This window comes from Juglans microcarpa x Juglans regia, chromosome 7D (assembly GCF_004785595.1).
Source record: "Juglans microcarpa x Juglans regia isolate MS1-56 chromosome 7D, Jm3101_v1.0, whole genome shotgun sequence".
Classification (NCBI taxonomy): Eukaryota; Viridiplantae; Streptophyta; class Magnoliopsida; order Fagales; family Juglandaceae; genus Juglans; species Juglans microcarpa x Juglans regia.
Window position 1 is genome coordinate 651432 of NC_054606.1, and position 18187 is coordinate 669618.

General features: G+C 35.9%; 1 protein-coding gene across 2 annotated transcripts; it reads right to left on the reverse strand.

Moving 5' to 3' along the window:
* Positions 1-295: 295 nt before the first annotated feature.
* On the reverse strand, positions 296-17929 carry LOC121239513 (alpha-N-acetylglucosaminidase-like). Of its 2 annotated transcripts, XM_041136769.1 has the most exons (20): positions 17609-17929; positions 15828-15901; positions 15312-15523; positions 14867-14988; positions 14006-14091; positions 13131-13225; positions 12828-12909; positions 12434-12540; positions 11756-11786; positions 10661-10778; positions 9656-9706; positions 7826-7935; positions 7572-7674; positions 7045-7143; positions 3430-3540; positions 1872-2035; positions 1431-1668; positions 951-1029; positions 479-865; positions 296-438 (listed from the first exon to the last, which is right to left on the reverse strand). In XM_041136769.1, exons 1-19 carry the CDS (start codon positions 17822-17824, stop codon positions 561-563), a joined length of 2403 nt encoding a protein of 800 aa, XP_040992703.1. In that variant the 5' UTR covers positions 17825-17929; the 3' UTR covers positions 296-438; positions 479-560. The 2 variants fall into 2 exon arrangements, with proteins under 2 accessions (XP_040992703.1, XP_040992704.1); XM_041136770.1 differs by lacking the exons at positions 296-438; positions 479-865; positions 951-1029 and having other exon boundaries at positions 1585-1668; positions 1859-2035.
* Between the last annotated feature and the right edge of the window lie 258 nt (positions 17930-18187).

Below are 18187 nucleotides of genomic sequence, written 5' to 3' on the forward strand. Positions count from 1 at the left end.
TTGTTATTATCCAACCATCTGTATAATTCACAGAGTACCAGCTAAGATCGTTAATAGGCCTTTCATTATGCATCCGGAATGGATAACACCTACATACGTATTTCGATGTGGGCTTGGGCTTGGTTTTGTCTTGGGCTCTATTTTGGGTGCTCCAATCGAGGAAACCGGGCCTTCCCCTGGTTCTTCTTTGGAGGCTTATTGGGTAACGTTTCTTCTACTAAAACAGGCCATTCCAAAGCCTTGACTATATTTTTCGTCGACAAATATTGCATCCATTAGACAAATTCAACGGCAATTACTGTTGCAACTGTGGAGATTTTTCCATTACATTCGAGATTATACAACAAATCATGACCATTTAAGTGTTCAGAGCAAGATTATTGCCGAATAATGAAAATCTAGAACATGTCTCGTGTCTGATTATTTTACAACACCCTTGCTTATCTTTGACTATGTAATATATATATATATATATATATATATATATATATATCTATGATTGAAATAATTAATTTTCATACAAGGCTTTATAAAACGGTACGTGCAATTTCCTTGGATCATCACCGGGTAAAGTGCAGAACCTGCTTACTGCTTGTTTCTAAACGATATACATTCTTGTTCCAATTCTTCTGGCCAAAATACTTCTCATACAAGGTTTTAGAAATAACAAGTGCATCTCCTTTGGCCTTCACCGGGTAACGTTCTATGCCTGCTTGCCATTTGTTCGAAAACAAAATCCATTCTTCTCTCCAGTCCTCCAACCTGAAGTTTTCATTTTCTTGCAAGCTTTTTGTCAAATAATGAAAATAGGTTGAAGCTCGTGGTAGATAGTAGCCTTCGAGTAGCCCACTCCAGAACTTGTTCGCTGATTAGAAGCAAGCGTTATGCCATGTCACGAAAATAGGACCAAAATAGAAGGGGAGTAATATATGATGCAACATAAAGATTACCATAATCGTGAAGGCTGCTCTGCTTGGTTTTTGTGCTATCAAACCACATTGTGACTTGAGTTCTGGCATTCCACTCGTACTGAAGGAGAACACAAAAGTACATCCAATCAATCATAGATCATCTTTATCTGCCAAGTGTTCTGAACATGCTTAAATTACTAGACATGAGACTCATGCAAAAGAGAATGTCAAACAAATCCATCCCAAGAGAGAATGTCACGTGACAGATTGGCCAATATTATTAATGTACTGCTAAACACGATTGAGCATGAGTGCTACAAAAAGAAGCTTTTAACTTAACCAAATTTATGGTCAGATATGGCCAAAGGAAAATGTGTAGCTGATCACAATCCTAGGAAGAAGGCTTCCTGAGGTTTACTAATATGTTCAAAGCAGCGACGCATTGAGTCATGTCACTCCCAACCATATAGTCATATCATCAAACTAGGTACTATTCCAATGAAGAATATCTTTTCTCACCTGCCTCAACTCCTGACTATTCTTTGCCAGCTTGTTTGCACTTTCAAGCCAGGTTCCAAGTAAAAAATTATCATCAGAAGCAAGAAGTACATCAATATCCTTTATGAGCTGAACAAATTTTTGAATATGAAGACTTAAAGCTTTTGCATCCTTCTGTTGAAAAGAAGCTACAGCATCCAAATATACTTGGTTTGCTAGCTTTGATAGTACTTGCCGTGTTAAGTCCACCAAATCATACCTGTCAAAATGACATGGATAGTTAGAAATTCTTTGCTTCATTCACTTTTTCTTCAGGTTAATTTTTATTTCCTGATTTGAATTTCTATAGTCATGTAGGTAGATACTCACAAGATGGGCAAGGATAGTTAATTATTAATTACCACGCATTCCAGTTATTATATGCATGTAAATGTGCGTGCGTGTGTTACCTTTTCCAATTACCTATATGTAATGCTTCCAGCAAGATTATTTCCGGCATTAAGGAATAGGCGTAAGGCGTTGATCACCTTCTCAGTAGAATACCACAAATGTGCCTCAGGCAAAGCAGCGCTTGCATTTGATGGATCCCAATCAGGAAATTTGACTATGAAATCTCTGTTATGATCCTGCAAGATCAGTTAGAATGTCATAAATAAGTATCAGACAAGATACTGTATTAACTACAAGAGCCAAAAGTTATAAACACCCATTTTAGATGGTCAATGTGATTTGTTTATGTTGGAATGTAGAATAAAGCTCAATTACAGCAAACCTTCATCTCATCAAATGATATTCAAATGAACATGTCAGAAAAGACCAGCTCTCAAGTCTCAGGAACCTCAAAACTCAATGATACACATACATTCACATTGTCAAATAATACTCCAAATGTTGGTACACATAGCAACATTAGTATCTCTCTTTTTGTTTGAGTTTCTTAAATGCTCACCATAAGCACACACGCAAGAATCACTTACAAAGCTAACTATAGCAGTAGAGGAAAATTGACTACATTTTTTTTTTTTTATACAAGTAAAATTGACTAAAAAATTTATCTGCACTCTTTTAGGATGCTGAAATTTAGGAGTGGCAATATATGATACGATCTGTAAACCCGACACAAATATGACACAAAAAAAGGGGTTTGGATCTGATATAAATGAGTTTGGATCAGAACGGGTTGAACCGATAAGACACGATTAATAAACGGGTCAATTGTGGGTTGGGATCAACCCTCAATCAAACCGTATAACACAAATAAATTCTATTTTCAAATTTTATAAATGTTTAGTTTAGTTTTATATGCCTTTTTTTGTTGTTGGGATGTAATATTAATATTAGTATTTCACCACTTAATATCTCAAATTATTAGACTTTTTTTTGTTAATATGTAATTTTATTTTATGAAAAATATTAATTTTCTTATATATTATTGGTTTGAATATTGATATAATATATTTTATCATGAATCCAGTTATAATTGTGAATGATTTATATAGTTATCCTTGTATCATATATGAAATTATATATTTTTTTATAAGTAATCATATATGAAATTATATTAATTGGGTTAAAACTAAATATACCTCAACTCAATTATATGAGATGGGTTGATAAGGGCTAAATGGGTCGTGTCCAGGTTAACCAAATAAAAGTTAATTATTAAACGTGTTAAGTGGATCGGGTCGTGTCATATCACCAGTTATTTATATGGGTCATGTTAAGGTTTTAGGGTCTAATCCGTTTAATTAAATAGGTCATGTTCGGATTGACCCATATAATCTAATACGCATAACTTGACACGATACGAACACGACCCGTAAACATGAATTGCAACCCCTACTGAAATTTCAAAACATTTATTCAAATAAGTGAGACATCTCACCCTTAGATCGCTCCTTTAAAACAGTTTCCAACTCATTTATTTCAATGAAATAGTTATTTCTAGTTGGTTCTTTTTTTTAAATTATGTTTAAGGGAAATAAAGAAAGAGAGATATTGTGTACGACAAGAAACATACTGCTATTCCATCTGTACAATTATAAATTGTGCCATAAAGAATTTCCCAGGCTGCCTCAACTTGATGAACAGCTTTACCATAGCGTCTGTAGGAATAGGACTTCAACCAGTCCTACAATAGTGACAATGTTACAATCAGACCATACAGCATTAAATTATCAGCAATCATAAAAAAACCCTCAAGGAAGCATCTTTTTTCTCATCACAAACATTGCTTGCACTTTCTTATGTCTACACATCAGTGTGATATTAAAGAAAATTAGTGCCATCAAGCAGCTACATGGTTTTTATCGGTGGTGAGGGGAGAGGTGTTGTGCAAAACACACACCAACGATGTCAAACAAATAAAAGCAATCAACGATCAAAATCACACGACACACAATTTACGTGGTTTGGCAACGTGCCTATGTCCACGGAGCTGCAAAAGTTTCATTAATTCAGAGGAGATTACAATCACTCAATCTCAATTCACATCTTTAGGGCTTTTTTCTCTTCACAATATACACTCACACTTTGCCTCTTTTGTTCTCACTGAAAACTGCTGAAAAACGTATACAATAAAGTCAAAATATGACATATATATAGAAATGGCGTTGAAAACTCTAATCTAGCAAAAATTGGGTCATTCGCTCAAGCGGCGTGTCGAGTGCACTTCGAGTGAATAGCCAATCAGCATTGGCTAGAGCGGTGTGTCAAACGCAACTCAAGTGAACGCTAGGGTTTGCGTCCCTCTCAAGCCCACTGTCGCGCGAGATTCGAGCAAACTCATGAGTTGAGCTTCACTCGAGCCCACTGTCCAGCGCACCTCAAGTTAACTCACAAGTTGAGCTTTGCTCGAGCGCTAGGTAGAGTGATAGTCAAGTGAACTCTCTGTTTCTTGATTTTCTGCTCATAAACCAGGTTCTACATACAACCCAACAATCTCCCACTTGGAGACAGGTTCTCCACATGCCATCCATTGTTTCCAGCCAAGCCTATCACCTCTACAGCTCACAGCTCCCGTTTTCAAGATAGAAGATGTACTGAGGTCGAGCCTGACTTCAATCTACCACGTACATCGCCCTCAGTCAGCACATCCACTGGGCGACTCACAACTCCCACTGCATTAGAAGTAACCAGTCTCGAACCGATCTTGGCAACCTTTGCCAACTTCTAGAAGCTTACATGAGGAACGACAAAACTAACTCCCTTTTGCTTCATCATCTGTTTCGCGCAATCAAGCCTGCTTTTTTGCACTCCTGTATTTCCTTGCACATCACTGGATTTTGTTGTTAAATACAAAGAGTTAGATCTCTTACCATGCGCCAAGACCAGCGCACTTTTAGTGATCTTCCACGCTTCTCTAGAAAACGCTACTGCATGATCGTTGTCATCAAACTATCCCACAAAGATTAGGTTTTGCTTCAGATCTAGAACGTGTCTGACTTGCTGTAAAGTCCACAAGCCCCTGTTTGGAAGTATGATGCGCACATCACCCATTTCCACTACATCTAGTGCCTCTCCATTAGCCACATACATCTTCCCAAAATCACTAGCGACATAATCCAACATGATCTCTCGATGTGAGGTGCTATGGAATGAAGCTCCTGAATCCAACACCCAATCATCAATCGGATTGTGCACTGCAAGAATTAGGGCATCCTGTATTTCTTTGTATTTCTTCAGCCACTGCATTCACATTCTCAGCACTTTCTTGATTCCTACAGTTTCTCTTGATGTGGCCCGGCTTGCCACAACTCCAACACGTGCTCTATTGCCCAGATCTCGCCTTGCTCTTGCCCTTGTTCTTGGAGCTTAACCTATCATATTTTATGCCCCGATTGTCAACGTTCAAGGCCAATCACGAACTTGAGAACTCACCAGAGTTTCTTCTACGTACCTCTTCAGCAAGGATCATGTCATGTACGTTATCGTAGTTCAGTTTCATTTTACTGGCTGAACTAGTCACCGTCATCCTCATGGCCTCTCAACTATTTGGCAATGATGCCAACAAAATCAGCACTCTGATCTCATCATCAAACTCAATCTCTACAGAAGACAATTGATTTGTGATCGTATTGAATTCATTGAAGTGTTGGGACACAAAAATACCTTCCGACATCTTTAGATTGAGCAATTTCTTCATCAGATGTACCTTGTGATTTGCCGATGACTTTTCATACATACCTGACAAAGCCGACATGAGATCCACCTATATTCTTTCTAATAATGTTGTACGCCACTGTTTTGGACAGGGTCAGCCGAACAACCCCTAGAATCTGTCGATCTAACAAATTCTACTCAGCATCGTCCATGCCCTCTGGCTTCTTTCCCCAGTGGAAGATGGTGACTCTTCTCGTAGAGATAGTCCTTGATCTACATCCTCCATTGGACCAATACCCAAAGTCAGTGTCATTGAACTTCTCGACCCTGGGTGCTTTCAATTTGTCTCCAGCCATCATTCTCTTTCAAATCCGACATTGGCTCTTGATACTAGCTATTGTGCAAAACACACACCAATGATGGCAAACAAATAAAAACAATCAACGATCAAAATCATACGACACACAATTTATGTGGTTCTGCAACGTGCCTACGTCCACAGAGCTATAGAAGTTTTATTAATTCAGAAGAGATTACAATCACTCAAATCTCAACTCACACTGTCTCTTTTGTTCTCAATGAAAACTGCTTAAAAACGTACACAATAAATTCAAAATATGACATATATATAGAAACGGCACTGGAAACTCTAATCTGGCAAAAATTGGGTCATTCGCTCAAGCGGCGTGTCGAGAGCAACTTGAGCGAACACTAGGGTTTGTGTCCCGCTCGAGTCCACTGTCGAGCGAGACTCAAGTGAACTCACGGGTTGAGCTTCGCTCGAGCCCACTGTCGAGCGCACCCCGAGCAAACTCACGGGTTGAGTTTCGCTTGAGTGCTAGGTCAAGCGACAGTCGAGCAAACTCTTTGTTTCTCGATTTTCTGCTCACAAACTAGGCTCCACATACAACCCAACAAAGGTGAGTGGGAAATTATGCATAAAGACAAATTTACAAAACAGATTGTACAAGAAGCGAAAGAAAAGTAAAATAAATCCTAGTGGTGATCACAAAACAGATCATACATGATCACAATTTTCTGCTTACTTCCTATCAACTTTAAGTGGTGAGATGAATCACTATGGATGGTCTACAAACATGGTATTAGATATTGGCTAATCTCTTTGGTCTTGTATTGAAATTTTGGCATCCTGATTTTTGGTTATTTATTCGAATGATCATTCAAGGTTCAAAATCAGCTGAGGGTTCTTGATCGAGCCAAAAAGTGCCAGAGGATGTTGGTGGGTGGGATGTATAATGTACAATGTTGGGCCACTTCCTGACAGTTTAGCTTTTGGAATGATCCAATGTTACTATACATTCACAATCACAACTGATATAACCTGGAGGGTTAGAGTGTCTCAGAGTAACAACCTATGGTTAAGAGAGAGGGGATCAGAAGAGTGTAGAAGATTTTCTAATAAGCACACATAAATCTGTCTTTAAAGAGTTTCTGCACCCTTCTGCACTTCAAGTCCTCAATAGTTCTGACCAAAGAAACAAGCATTGAATAACAGATAAAAAATTATAATTACCCGAACTTGAACTTTTTCACTGCGAAATGCCATTTCAGACATCAACTCATAAACCACTGGATTGTGCTCTATTCCTTCCATGCACATGCCAACGCCAACCTATTACAATAAGTTATTAGTCGGCCCACTCTAGCAAACTCACGAAACTATGGCAACAGAAGATAAAAGTACCAAGGTTTATAAATTTGTTTATAAATTTTGCTTCCAATATTTTTTTACGTACATGTAAGTGCAGACAGTAATCAAGAGGATAAATATTTTTTTTTTATAAGTAAGAAGACAAATAAAAATTATCAGTCAGATAATCTGGTGTAAGTATTTTTTGACAAGTTATGAAGGATTTATTGATGAATAATCTAGTGTAAAAATAAACACAATTGAAATGCTCTTCCAAATATACCACAATATTCGAAAATCTAGGGTAACAATAAAAAGTCCTGCAGTTTAGGCTTACAACTAATAAATACTTGAAAAATCATTTGATGCTTAAAATGGTAAAATATGTACACATAAGACAGTTGATATACCATGGTTGAATTTTTACTGTTGTGGGCATCAACTGGACCTGAGGAGATCGCATCCAAGATGCCATACATTTCAATATTTCCACCAAAGTTATGCAACATACACCTGATGGCCATTAAAGTGATCAAGGAGTATACATATTTTCTGAAAATTTGAAAACTTTCTACAGAAAAACAAAAAAAGGAATTGAAATGTACTCATTATCATAGAAATTTCTTGAAGCTCAAGCATATCCTCTGATAAAATATCAACTTACCAGACATAAGGAGTACCATAAAATTGAGATGAATATTCCCATATTGGTTTGACATCGGCAAATAGATCAAGAACTATCATTTTTCCATATGGAACAGAATGTAAAAGTGCCTGCAGATATTGGCAAGTTGAAATTTAATTATCAAAATTGAACAAAATAAAAAACAGTAAATGTGTGTAGCAAAAATTATTAGCAATTAGCTTAGTGCAAACAGAAATCTTAAGAATAGGAGTTGTACCATAAATACACAATGCTCGGAGATCAGAAGTTTGAATAAAAACTAAAGAAGTTGGGCAACAAATCTATCTCAGAAATGAAGGAGAATAGGATTATTAGATACAATTGCCTGATCATTGTATGAAAAACTAGTTGCTCTGACACCTTACTTCAGATATAATATCAACACTTCAAAATAGTGCCTTTTAAGAGGAAGGTTGTTCTCCTATTATTTCCACTAAAACCAAAAACCCTCTTTACTCTGGTGCAGCCACAAAAAAAAGCCATCCCTTCTATTCCATACTTAGGGTTTTATGTACATGCTTGTTCCTATTTTAGTCCCTCATGAAAGAGTTATGCAACACTTGAGTATCAACAGTATGTTTTTAATTTCTACGCCATACAGTCATACTTGGTCAAGTCAGAAGCTAGCAACATTCTTGAAGTAAAATATTACTCTCTGAATTAATGTTAAACAACAGACAGTACTGCCAGTGCTTCTTTTGGCATTCTCTCTTTCTATGTGAATGCCTCAGTCACAAATTTAGTCATGAATTTTCTTATTGGAATTAGACGAAATCATTTTTTTTAATAAGATGAAAACTTTATGGAATTAGACGAAATCATAGCAGAGGATAGGATCATTAACTCTCATGATTGCAGTCATGTAGCGCTTTATCATAGAGATTTGAGCCTAAGATTATGAATCAATGAAGAAACTACAAAAAAACTGCCATATGATGGAAATACCAAAGGCTACAGCCACTCTTTTATAGAAGGCCATATGGGTATGGGAGGGGGATTTGCATATCATTCTCATCTTCAGCATGCATGCATGTAGTGGCTGCTCTCAAGAATCAAACCAACTTGGACTTCATAGTTCATACAAATAATAGTATTTATTTACTTCCCACACAAGATGCCTCGTGACAGTGAATATGTCACAAAACCTTTTATCTGCTGATGCGTCTCAAGTTGTTTAATCTTTAGAGAATAGGAATTAAAGCTGACATGGTATGACAACCGGACAGATGAATGATGCTTGGAGAATGAGATAAGATGAGAAATCTGTGAATAGTAGTGAAATGATTTGTGAATAGTAGTGAAATAGTTTTGAATTATGATGTTTTATAGGGTTTTGGGAAATGTGAGAGAAATAATTGAATAAAAATATTACATTGTTAAAATATTATTTTTATTTTGGAATTTGAAAAGGTTGAATTGTTTTTTGTGTTTTGTTTGGAAGTTTGGAAAAGGTGTAATGATTAGATGAAAAAGTTGAAAATTTGAAATTGAAAATTGTTTGTGTTTGAGTGATGTTTGGGAAGAAAATGAGATGAGATGAGATGAGACCTATTACCAAACATCCCCTTAGCATCTGGATAAACTATTAGAAAGGACAAGCAATTTGGATTTAGGAGACGGTGTAAGACCAGCCTGTGAGATGACAAATTACAGGTACCAAATTATTAGAATCACACACAGTTTAGAAATAAAAAGAATTAATATATTAGCAGATCATTCCTAATACTAATTTAACACAGAACATCTTTATCACAACCTAGAAAAGCATACTGTTTTAGAATCTAATTCATCTTAGATAAATGCATATACCTTCATTTGAGGTGGCTTCCAAAAAGCAGAGTCTGTATAGAAGAGCCAACCCTGCCCATTTATAGACCTGTCAATTAGAAGCATTTCATGTATAATAGAATGTGAATGAGCAAAATCACACAAAACCCAAAGTTGGCACACTAAATTACGACTAGGGAAATTAATAATAAATGTCTTGACTATGTCTTGGATATGAATAATAACACTTTAACTAAATATAAATATAAAAAAATATATCTTCTCATCGATACAGAACGTGAAAGTGAGTTGCTACTAGTGTTTAAGAAATTGGAGATAGGGTTTGTAAAAGAGTTGTGAATCAGTGAGAAGGGCCAGTCAAGAAGGAGCACCAACCTTCTCCAGATCTGCTTCAACACCAGGAGAGACAACAAAACAAGAAATAGAGTGCTGACACATGAAAGGAAAAAACTCATTCGAATTGATGTTGAGCTTCTTTTCCTAATTACCGATGAGTGTAAGAGTGACACATGGACAGCATAAACATATGCATATCTAATGCTTATCCACATAATTTAGAGGATAAGGTATAGGTGCAAGGAAAATTAAAGCTAAAGAAAACACCTAACTGCATCCATTTAAGAGGCCTAATTTTACAAACGAGTTCTTTATTAAACTCGTTATTAGGACAAATTATTCAACAAAGCAATTTGTGCAGACAGCATGATAGGAAAGGAATGCCATCATCATAGTTACTTGTCATTCTATCCTTACAATATGACCGAAAATATGAAGGTCCATTCAAGGTTGATTTTATTTATTTAGTTTTTAAATTAATGCATTTTTTTTAGTTAACCCAACAATGCCTAACAACAAGAAGAAAAGAGCATAAATTACTGAACATGACAGAAACTTTATTGAAGAGTAACATGACCGTGTAACATATTTGTATAAATAAAATAATGCTAATGACACATTTATTGTTTTGGGAAGAAGAGGGGAGGGGGGGGGGGGGGGGTGCGTGGTTTAGTAGCTTGAGGATCTTACCTGCATTAACCACACAGCATCTCTGTTACCTTTGGACATTGCTTTGTAGACAGAAGCTCCAAGCAACGAGATATAAGTTGGATCATTTGTAGGTGGGGTATTCTCATTGAATGTATCACTGCATTAAACATGGTAATACACACTTCAATGACCTCCAGTAGCAAGTATGCTATGAACAAAGCAAAAAAGGAAAGGGGAAAGAGTGATTATTAACTTATATGCTAGCATGACGATCACCCACATATTTAGGAAAATAAATGCAAAAAAACAGCTATATCTCAACTGTTCAATGGAGCAAAAGGAACGAAACAGGTTAATAACTCTCGAGCATAAGCAAAACAAAGATATTGATCTATAGAATAGGCCCTCGGGGAAACAGATCCAAATACAATTCATTAAAACATTGAAACCAGAACTGTCAATACTTATTCATCTATCAACATGATGTCAAGTAAACATATTGGAAATGTTTAAGTGCCATTAAAAGCATAGGCATTGAAAATATTGCATTTTAAATATAATATTGGTATTCATTTTTAAGCCAAAATAATCAGATTTTGAAGAGATAGGAACAAAATAAAATAAAATAAAATAAATTTAGTCACGATAGTTGGTCTATCTCTTTCAATCGAAAGGTTAAGACAGCTATTCACATTTAGAAAAGCACATAGAAAAACACATGCCTGATCTTTGGCATAAAATATGACCATCAAAACAACTTGTTAATGCAGAATTGAATTTTTTGTGCTTGAACGAACCTACTTAGTACTTATGAAAAGATGTCTTCCAATTTCTCTTAACAATCCTAAGATTGGTCACAAAATTTATTTGCAGGTTGTGGGTTTGCACTTTGCACTCATGACAAAGTTCAGTAAAAGTGAGAATATTAAAGATACACAAGATATTAACTGGAAGAAATGTAATAAAAACTACAAATAAAATTGCTCCTTAAATTAGTAGAAAAAAAAGAAAAGAAAAAACAAGAGAACCAACTTAATGCAAAAAGATTAAGTAACTTACAGAAACCGCATAGAATTATGTACCCAAACATGTTCAGAAATATTCTACTAAAAAATACAAAGTGAGAGGGATTACCAGTTGTAGATGTCTGTCACATCCCCATATTCTGCAATTAATACACATAAAATATGAATGTGCAAAGTTAGTCACTAAATCAGAAAGGAGAGGGAATTAAATTTGATACATAACAAATTATACCCAAGCTTGAAATGGATATAACTTCCAAGACAAAGGAAACCATAGAGAAGAAAACTTTCTTCTTGAAAGGAGTTCCGATAATTTTTTCAGTAAACAAACAAAGCCCAAGTCTTACTGGCTCCATCTCACATTATTATTTGGTACCATGTATATCAGAGATGTCACATTAGTCCATTTGACTCTTCCAAGCCAAAAATAAAAAATAAATAATGAAGATGAGAAATATCAAAGAAGTTTGCAGGAGGAAAAAACTTGCAAAACAAATTGAGGGAAGAGAAAAGGAAAGAGGAGATCTGCACAGATCTTTCCACATAAAAACACACAGACACATACGGAAAAGGATTTGGGAGGGCGACGACTAAGCCCAATCCTCTAGCATGCTATGACTAAGCCCCCATCCTATAGCATAATGATCATAAAGAATCACACATTCATTAATATTATGTCTAAAATCAAATAATTGAAAGATATAGAAAATCATGGCAAACTTTGTTAAAACTATGTCAGGAAGAATAGTGCTACTCCAAGTAAGCTATCAACAGACAAAAGGTGTACCTTCAACTTGTTGCCTAATAAAAGCCTCCCCAATTTCAACAAATAAAGGATCAGATGAATCAAGAAGGTAAGTACAGCACCAACGTGGATCAGCGTCAACAGAGTTCCTAATAACAAGAAATGACAAACCTCAACATAAGACATAGTAAAACTTTTACACGCAATAAAAGAGAAACTCCAAAGGAGCTGGAAGACAACCACAAACCCAAATATTTTTTTTTTTTGATAAGTTAACCAGAAACCCAAATATGATTTATCTTATTCATGTTGTCTAATAGAAAGTAATTCAGATGTCAGGATTTATAGACGCTAAGATTTATACAATGTTATGCAATGTGGGGCCCACAAAATAATAGGCTGAATTCTCATATCAAATAACAAGAAAATGGTATACCAGTTCCCCAGTCTTGTTATGTTTGCTGAAGGAAATATCTTCTTCAAAGCAGCTGGAACGTTCCCTGAGAATGATGGCAGCACTGAAACAAAGAGGCATTGCCTTGGATGAGCCACACCATCAGATTGAGAGGGAGAAACTGGTTCACTTAAAGAAGAATTTTTTTTTCAGTTTTTCACTTAAAGAAGATTTAAAAAAAAAAATCTAATGCATATTTTGAAAAAGCAATTAAACCATGTATTCAATTGATTATTTCGTCAAGCGTATGTTGACATACGATATGGATACGGATCTCAACAATACCTGGAGTCATGCCTAGTTCAAGCATGCGAGATAGTACCAGTTTCTGTAGAGCTAATTGTTGATCCAACCAATTTTGAGATAAAGGCCCACCCCACCTGTGATTAAATAAGTGTTAGGTTCTATATTCTTTTTTTATTGGCACCGGGTGTCCAGGAATAGTGTCCTGACTAATCCTGAGGGTGCACAGGCTCTCGGCAAGGAGTTTCCTACAAGTGCACCTCGGGTAATTTAAGAGGAAACCCCCAGTTTGATGGCCCCTCGAGATTGTTTGCACTCTAAGGGAATTTAAAACTTAGACCTAGGGGGAGCATACCCTCAAGCTCAAGGCCTTTACCACTTGAGCCAATCCCTAGGGGTTTGTTAGGTTCTATAATCTGAAAGCAGATGATAAAGACAATAAGCAGCATAACATGTAACTTCTCTAGCAAAGATGTTCGTATGCATCTTACAATTACACAAAGAATTTTTTTTCAATCATCACAAAAAAATTCATCAATGAATCTTGTCTTTTTCTTCCACATTCTTTGCTAGCACTGTGACTTTGTAACATCATTGCAATAAAACACAGCTTGTGGCTTATACAAATCTATGTTTTTATACATATTTTTTTGAATTTTTGGGCAAGAAATGCTAAGTATCAGTTGACCAGTACAGGCACAGGTCACCCAATAAACAGCGACTGACACTATTCCTAGCTGGCAGTCCTCTTGTCAAGCCTCAAATGACAACTGAGTTATTACTGCACAGAAATGGCACCCAAATGAAGGGGAAAAAAATCAAAGATGCATTTGCAATAACAGCCCAAAAGTGCATTCTTCACAAATCACTATATTTCTCATTCATTAAGACAAACAATGCATAACACTTTTACCTACCCATGTAAATTTCCCATACGAGCCCAAGCAAGGAAAGCAGGTCCACCAAAGAAACCGTTCAAATCCTCCTTGCTAATATTAAAATCCTACATTAGTCAAATGGTACAAATCAGAAATACAGTCAAACTAAATATATGGAACCAAAAAAATAACAGCAAATCTAGAGACTTGTGACATTTTAAATATAGTGAAAAACAGTGGTATAAACTTACTAATCAATCAGTTACAGATATAGACACAGCTCAAAGAGAAGACACACTCCAACTTATCCACATTTATTTTTATAAGTTAAAAAAATTTATTCATCGAATGAAATAGACGAAGCCCATGTACACAGAAAGTATACAAAAGAAACACCTAATTACATTCTAGGATCCTGAAAAGAAAACAAAAACTCATGAACAATCCCTCCATTAAGTCCAACTTATCCACATTACATGGAAACAAATTCTTCCAGAAACAAATTTCTGCACATGCTATACCGTTAAATGTCAGACTTGTACTTTCATAAAAGATTGTTTTGTTTTTTTCCAAAAAAGGATTCATCCAAGTAACTTTCTTCCTACAAATTCAAGCTACAAAATTTTCCGAAAGATAAAGCTAAGAGGTAATACTTAGAAGTTAAAACCTTTTGATTCACCCTTTTTTTATTGGTTGTTGAATCCACCTGCCACTTCGTTATTCAGTTGTATTTTACAAAACACAACTTTGAGCTCTATGCACAACTAGTGTTGAATAATGTAGGTATCTACATCCCACTTTTTTTATTACAACATAATTCAGTAACTTATACTCTTAATTATCCAGATGTAAGTTGCTATAGAGTACAGAGAGAGACTTATAATGTATTTAATTGTTCACCATGAAAACTTTCTGCCAAATGGCTTCTTGGCCTGTGAATGCTAAAGGTAGGTTAACACCATGAAGAGCCATCCAATCTATCTCTTTCTCCCATCTTTTCCAATCCCACCAAACATAGGAATCTGAAAAAAAAAAAAAAAAAAGAGGTAAATTACTTATGGTTTCCTCCACAGCAAGCATTAGCCATGGTAAAAAAATGTTCATCTCAAGCAAGAGCAAAAAGTGTTCATCTTTTTTTTTTTTTTTTTTTTTGTCAATCCAAAAAAGTGTACATTTAATCTTTCTGATTTATAAAAATGTAAAATTTCTTCAATAATGTACTAATCTCTCATCTACTTTTAGTTTCTTTTCCCTCTCAATTAGCTAGAGCCACATAATAGCAACATGTAGTTACTACGAAGTCTGGGTAGAAGTGAAAAGAGAAAAACAAAGATTCAGTACTCACAACTAGATGCAACAACGTTTTGGTAATAGTTCCATGGGACAGGTCGCTGAATTAGCACTCCCTCATCTTTTATAAGAGGCAGTGATCCTGGCTTGGGGATGGAAGCTATCTGAATGCCACCAGTCCTGTCCCATGAAACATGAGCACCACACCAATACTTTAAGTACCAGTAGAGGCCAGATGCAATTTCAACTGCTGTGGTTCCTTTAATCCTGAAAGAGAAATACAAGATTTAAAATAACAGAAAATAAACATCTTTCGTTCTCTTATTTTATGTCTTTTTTCTTTTTTCTTTTTTTTTTTTTTTTGGGGGGGGGGGGGGGGGGGGGGGGGATCTTTCACCTGTAGCTATCCCTTAAACGGGAAAATTACACAAGTAGATCCTTAACAAAAGATAACAGACCTTATACAGCAATATATTTGGGCAATCAAGTCCCAAAAAATTGTACTGACATTGGAAACAGAAAAAGAAAAAACATACAACTACATTTTTAGCAAGTAACAAATTCAACGTACAGTATCTCTGGCCCATTCTTGCTTAAGGGGTTGTGATTGCTTATCAAAAAGCAACTTTGTCCACCGCAAACATCCTGAGATTTGAGATTATAACTGTCAGCGAAATCATTTTAAGATGAAATCAAATAAAAGAATACAGTCCTCACAAACACAAACAGCATATAAAGATATGATGATAATTTGCCAAGGAAGTACTTACGGACAGTCATGGATTAGAACAGGAAGCAGTCTATAGAAGACCAAGTCACTGCTGTTTCAAAGAAAAATGGACATCTACAATTAAAGAGCCTCAGATAAAATCCTTCTAATACCTTCTGGACTCTCAGAGAGGATTGAGTGGTAGTCCACAAATTGCAACAGTAAGGTTCCTTCTTGCCTCATATGGTGTATTTGGAAGGAAATGAATGATTGAAGTTTTGAGGAACATGAACGGACAATGGAGGAGCTTAAAACGTTCTTCTTCAATACTCTTCTCCTTTGGACAGCTTCTATAGACTTAAATGCGCTCAATTTCCACAGTTAAGGCGTATTATAACATCTTGACAACACAGCTTGACAAAACTCCGTTCCCATGGAAGAATATTTGAAGATCTCGTGTGCCTTCTAAAGTAGCTTTTTTTGTTTGAAATGCTGCTCTTGGGAAGATATTGACCATGGGAAATTTGAGGAAGAGAGGTTGTGTATTGGTGGATTGGTGCTACATGTGTAAGAAGAATAGAGAATCTGTGAACCATCTCTTATTACGTTGTGAGGTAACAATGGCATTGTGGGATGAGATCTTTCAAAGGGTTGATGTTGCTTGGGTTATGCCTATGAGGGTGGTGGATTTGTTGGGTTGTTGGACAAAGTTGCGAGGCTGTCAACAAGTGGCAGCAGCGTGGAAGATGATTTCGTTGTGCATTATATGGTGTATTTGGATGGAAAGGAATGGGCGCTGCTTTGAAAATAAGGAATGCACAATGACCGAGTTGAAGAATTTTTTTCTCCACACTCTAATGTGTTGGTTTTCCACTATTGTATTGCATGGGGACAATATTCAGGATTTCTTGTCTTTAGTTTATTGTTTTTAGAGTGTATTTAGGAGCTCTTATGTATACTTCCTGTGTACAAGGGCTATATCTTTTTCATTCATATATATAATATCTATCTTTTACTGATCAAAAAAAAAAAAATTCCACAGTTTTCTTGTATTGTTTTCACTTTCTAACCAGGTTTCTTTCTTGCATATATCATATGTGCTTGAATTGCACCTTTTCGCTTTTTAATGAAATTCTTATTATTCATTAAAAAAAAAAAAAAAAAAAAAAAGTCCTCCAAATTGTCTAAATAGACGGAAAGAAAAATATGTTGTACCATTTCTTTGGGCTGAAGGAAAAACTATCTCCTATCTATCCACAGGGCAGCATTGTGCGTGGTAAAAAATTAAATAAAGTAGAAGAACCAAAGAAGACCGCTTTAACCGCTGATAAACGGTCTAAATTTAAATAATTTAACTTTCTCCTCTTTTCTTATCTCTTCCAAGCAATTAAACCGAAAGCCCAAAAAATTTGAGGACGCCCAAATGCAAAGCAGAAATTCAACCTTGCACCAGAAACATCGTTCACCTATCAAATTCCTTTATTTTCCTATCTTTTCCCAACGCATAAAAGAAGCATATAAGCATACACCATCAGCTAAGAATACAGCGATTGAAGAGCACCCAGTTGAAATAAAGCAATGACCAAGTAGTAAATAGGCTAAAACACGAGTTAGGGTAGAAAAAGATCGAAAAATGACAGTACATTGGAGACAATCTTGAACTCGAAGCTAGACGCATAGCCCGGAAGCAATCTCTCGAGAACAGCTTTAGCCGCAGCTTCTTGAACCGAAGGAGATGGCCGCTTTGAGTCCAATCGTTGAACCAAAGCTTGAATAGCATCTTCTGGTTCTGATAAAGCTATTGGTAGCAGTGTGACGGTGAGAATCAAGACGAGAAACAGGGAGTTGAAGTTAGACATGATGCAGTTTGTGTCTTGGGAGGATGCGGCATGTGGAATCACGGGCTCAGACGCTCAGTAGCTCGGTTTTGAGAAGTCATCGTGTCTACCGGTCAAAGCATTCCACAGTTTCAGCTAATTATAGAAAATAAAACGGTTTTTCTTTTTTCTTTTACATTAATTGGGAGAAGGGCTCGATCCCATAATCTCTGATTTATATTGTAAAATGATATTAATACCATTATTTACCTATGAATTATAGTAGAAAATAAAATGAAGATTATTGATGCAAATTTCAGTATGTCTGTGGTGTATCCTAACGACATGTAATTGGAAAGGAAAAATTTGAGAAACTCAACGAGATATCTCTGATACTTAAGTTAA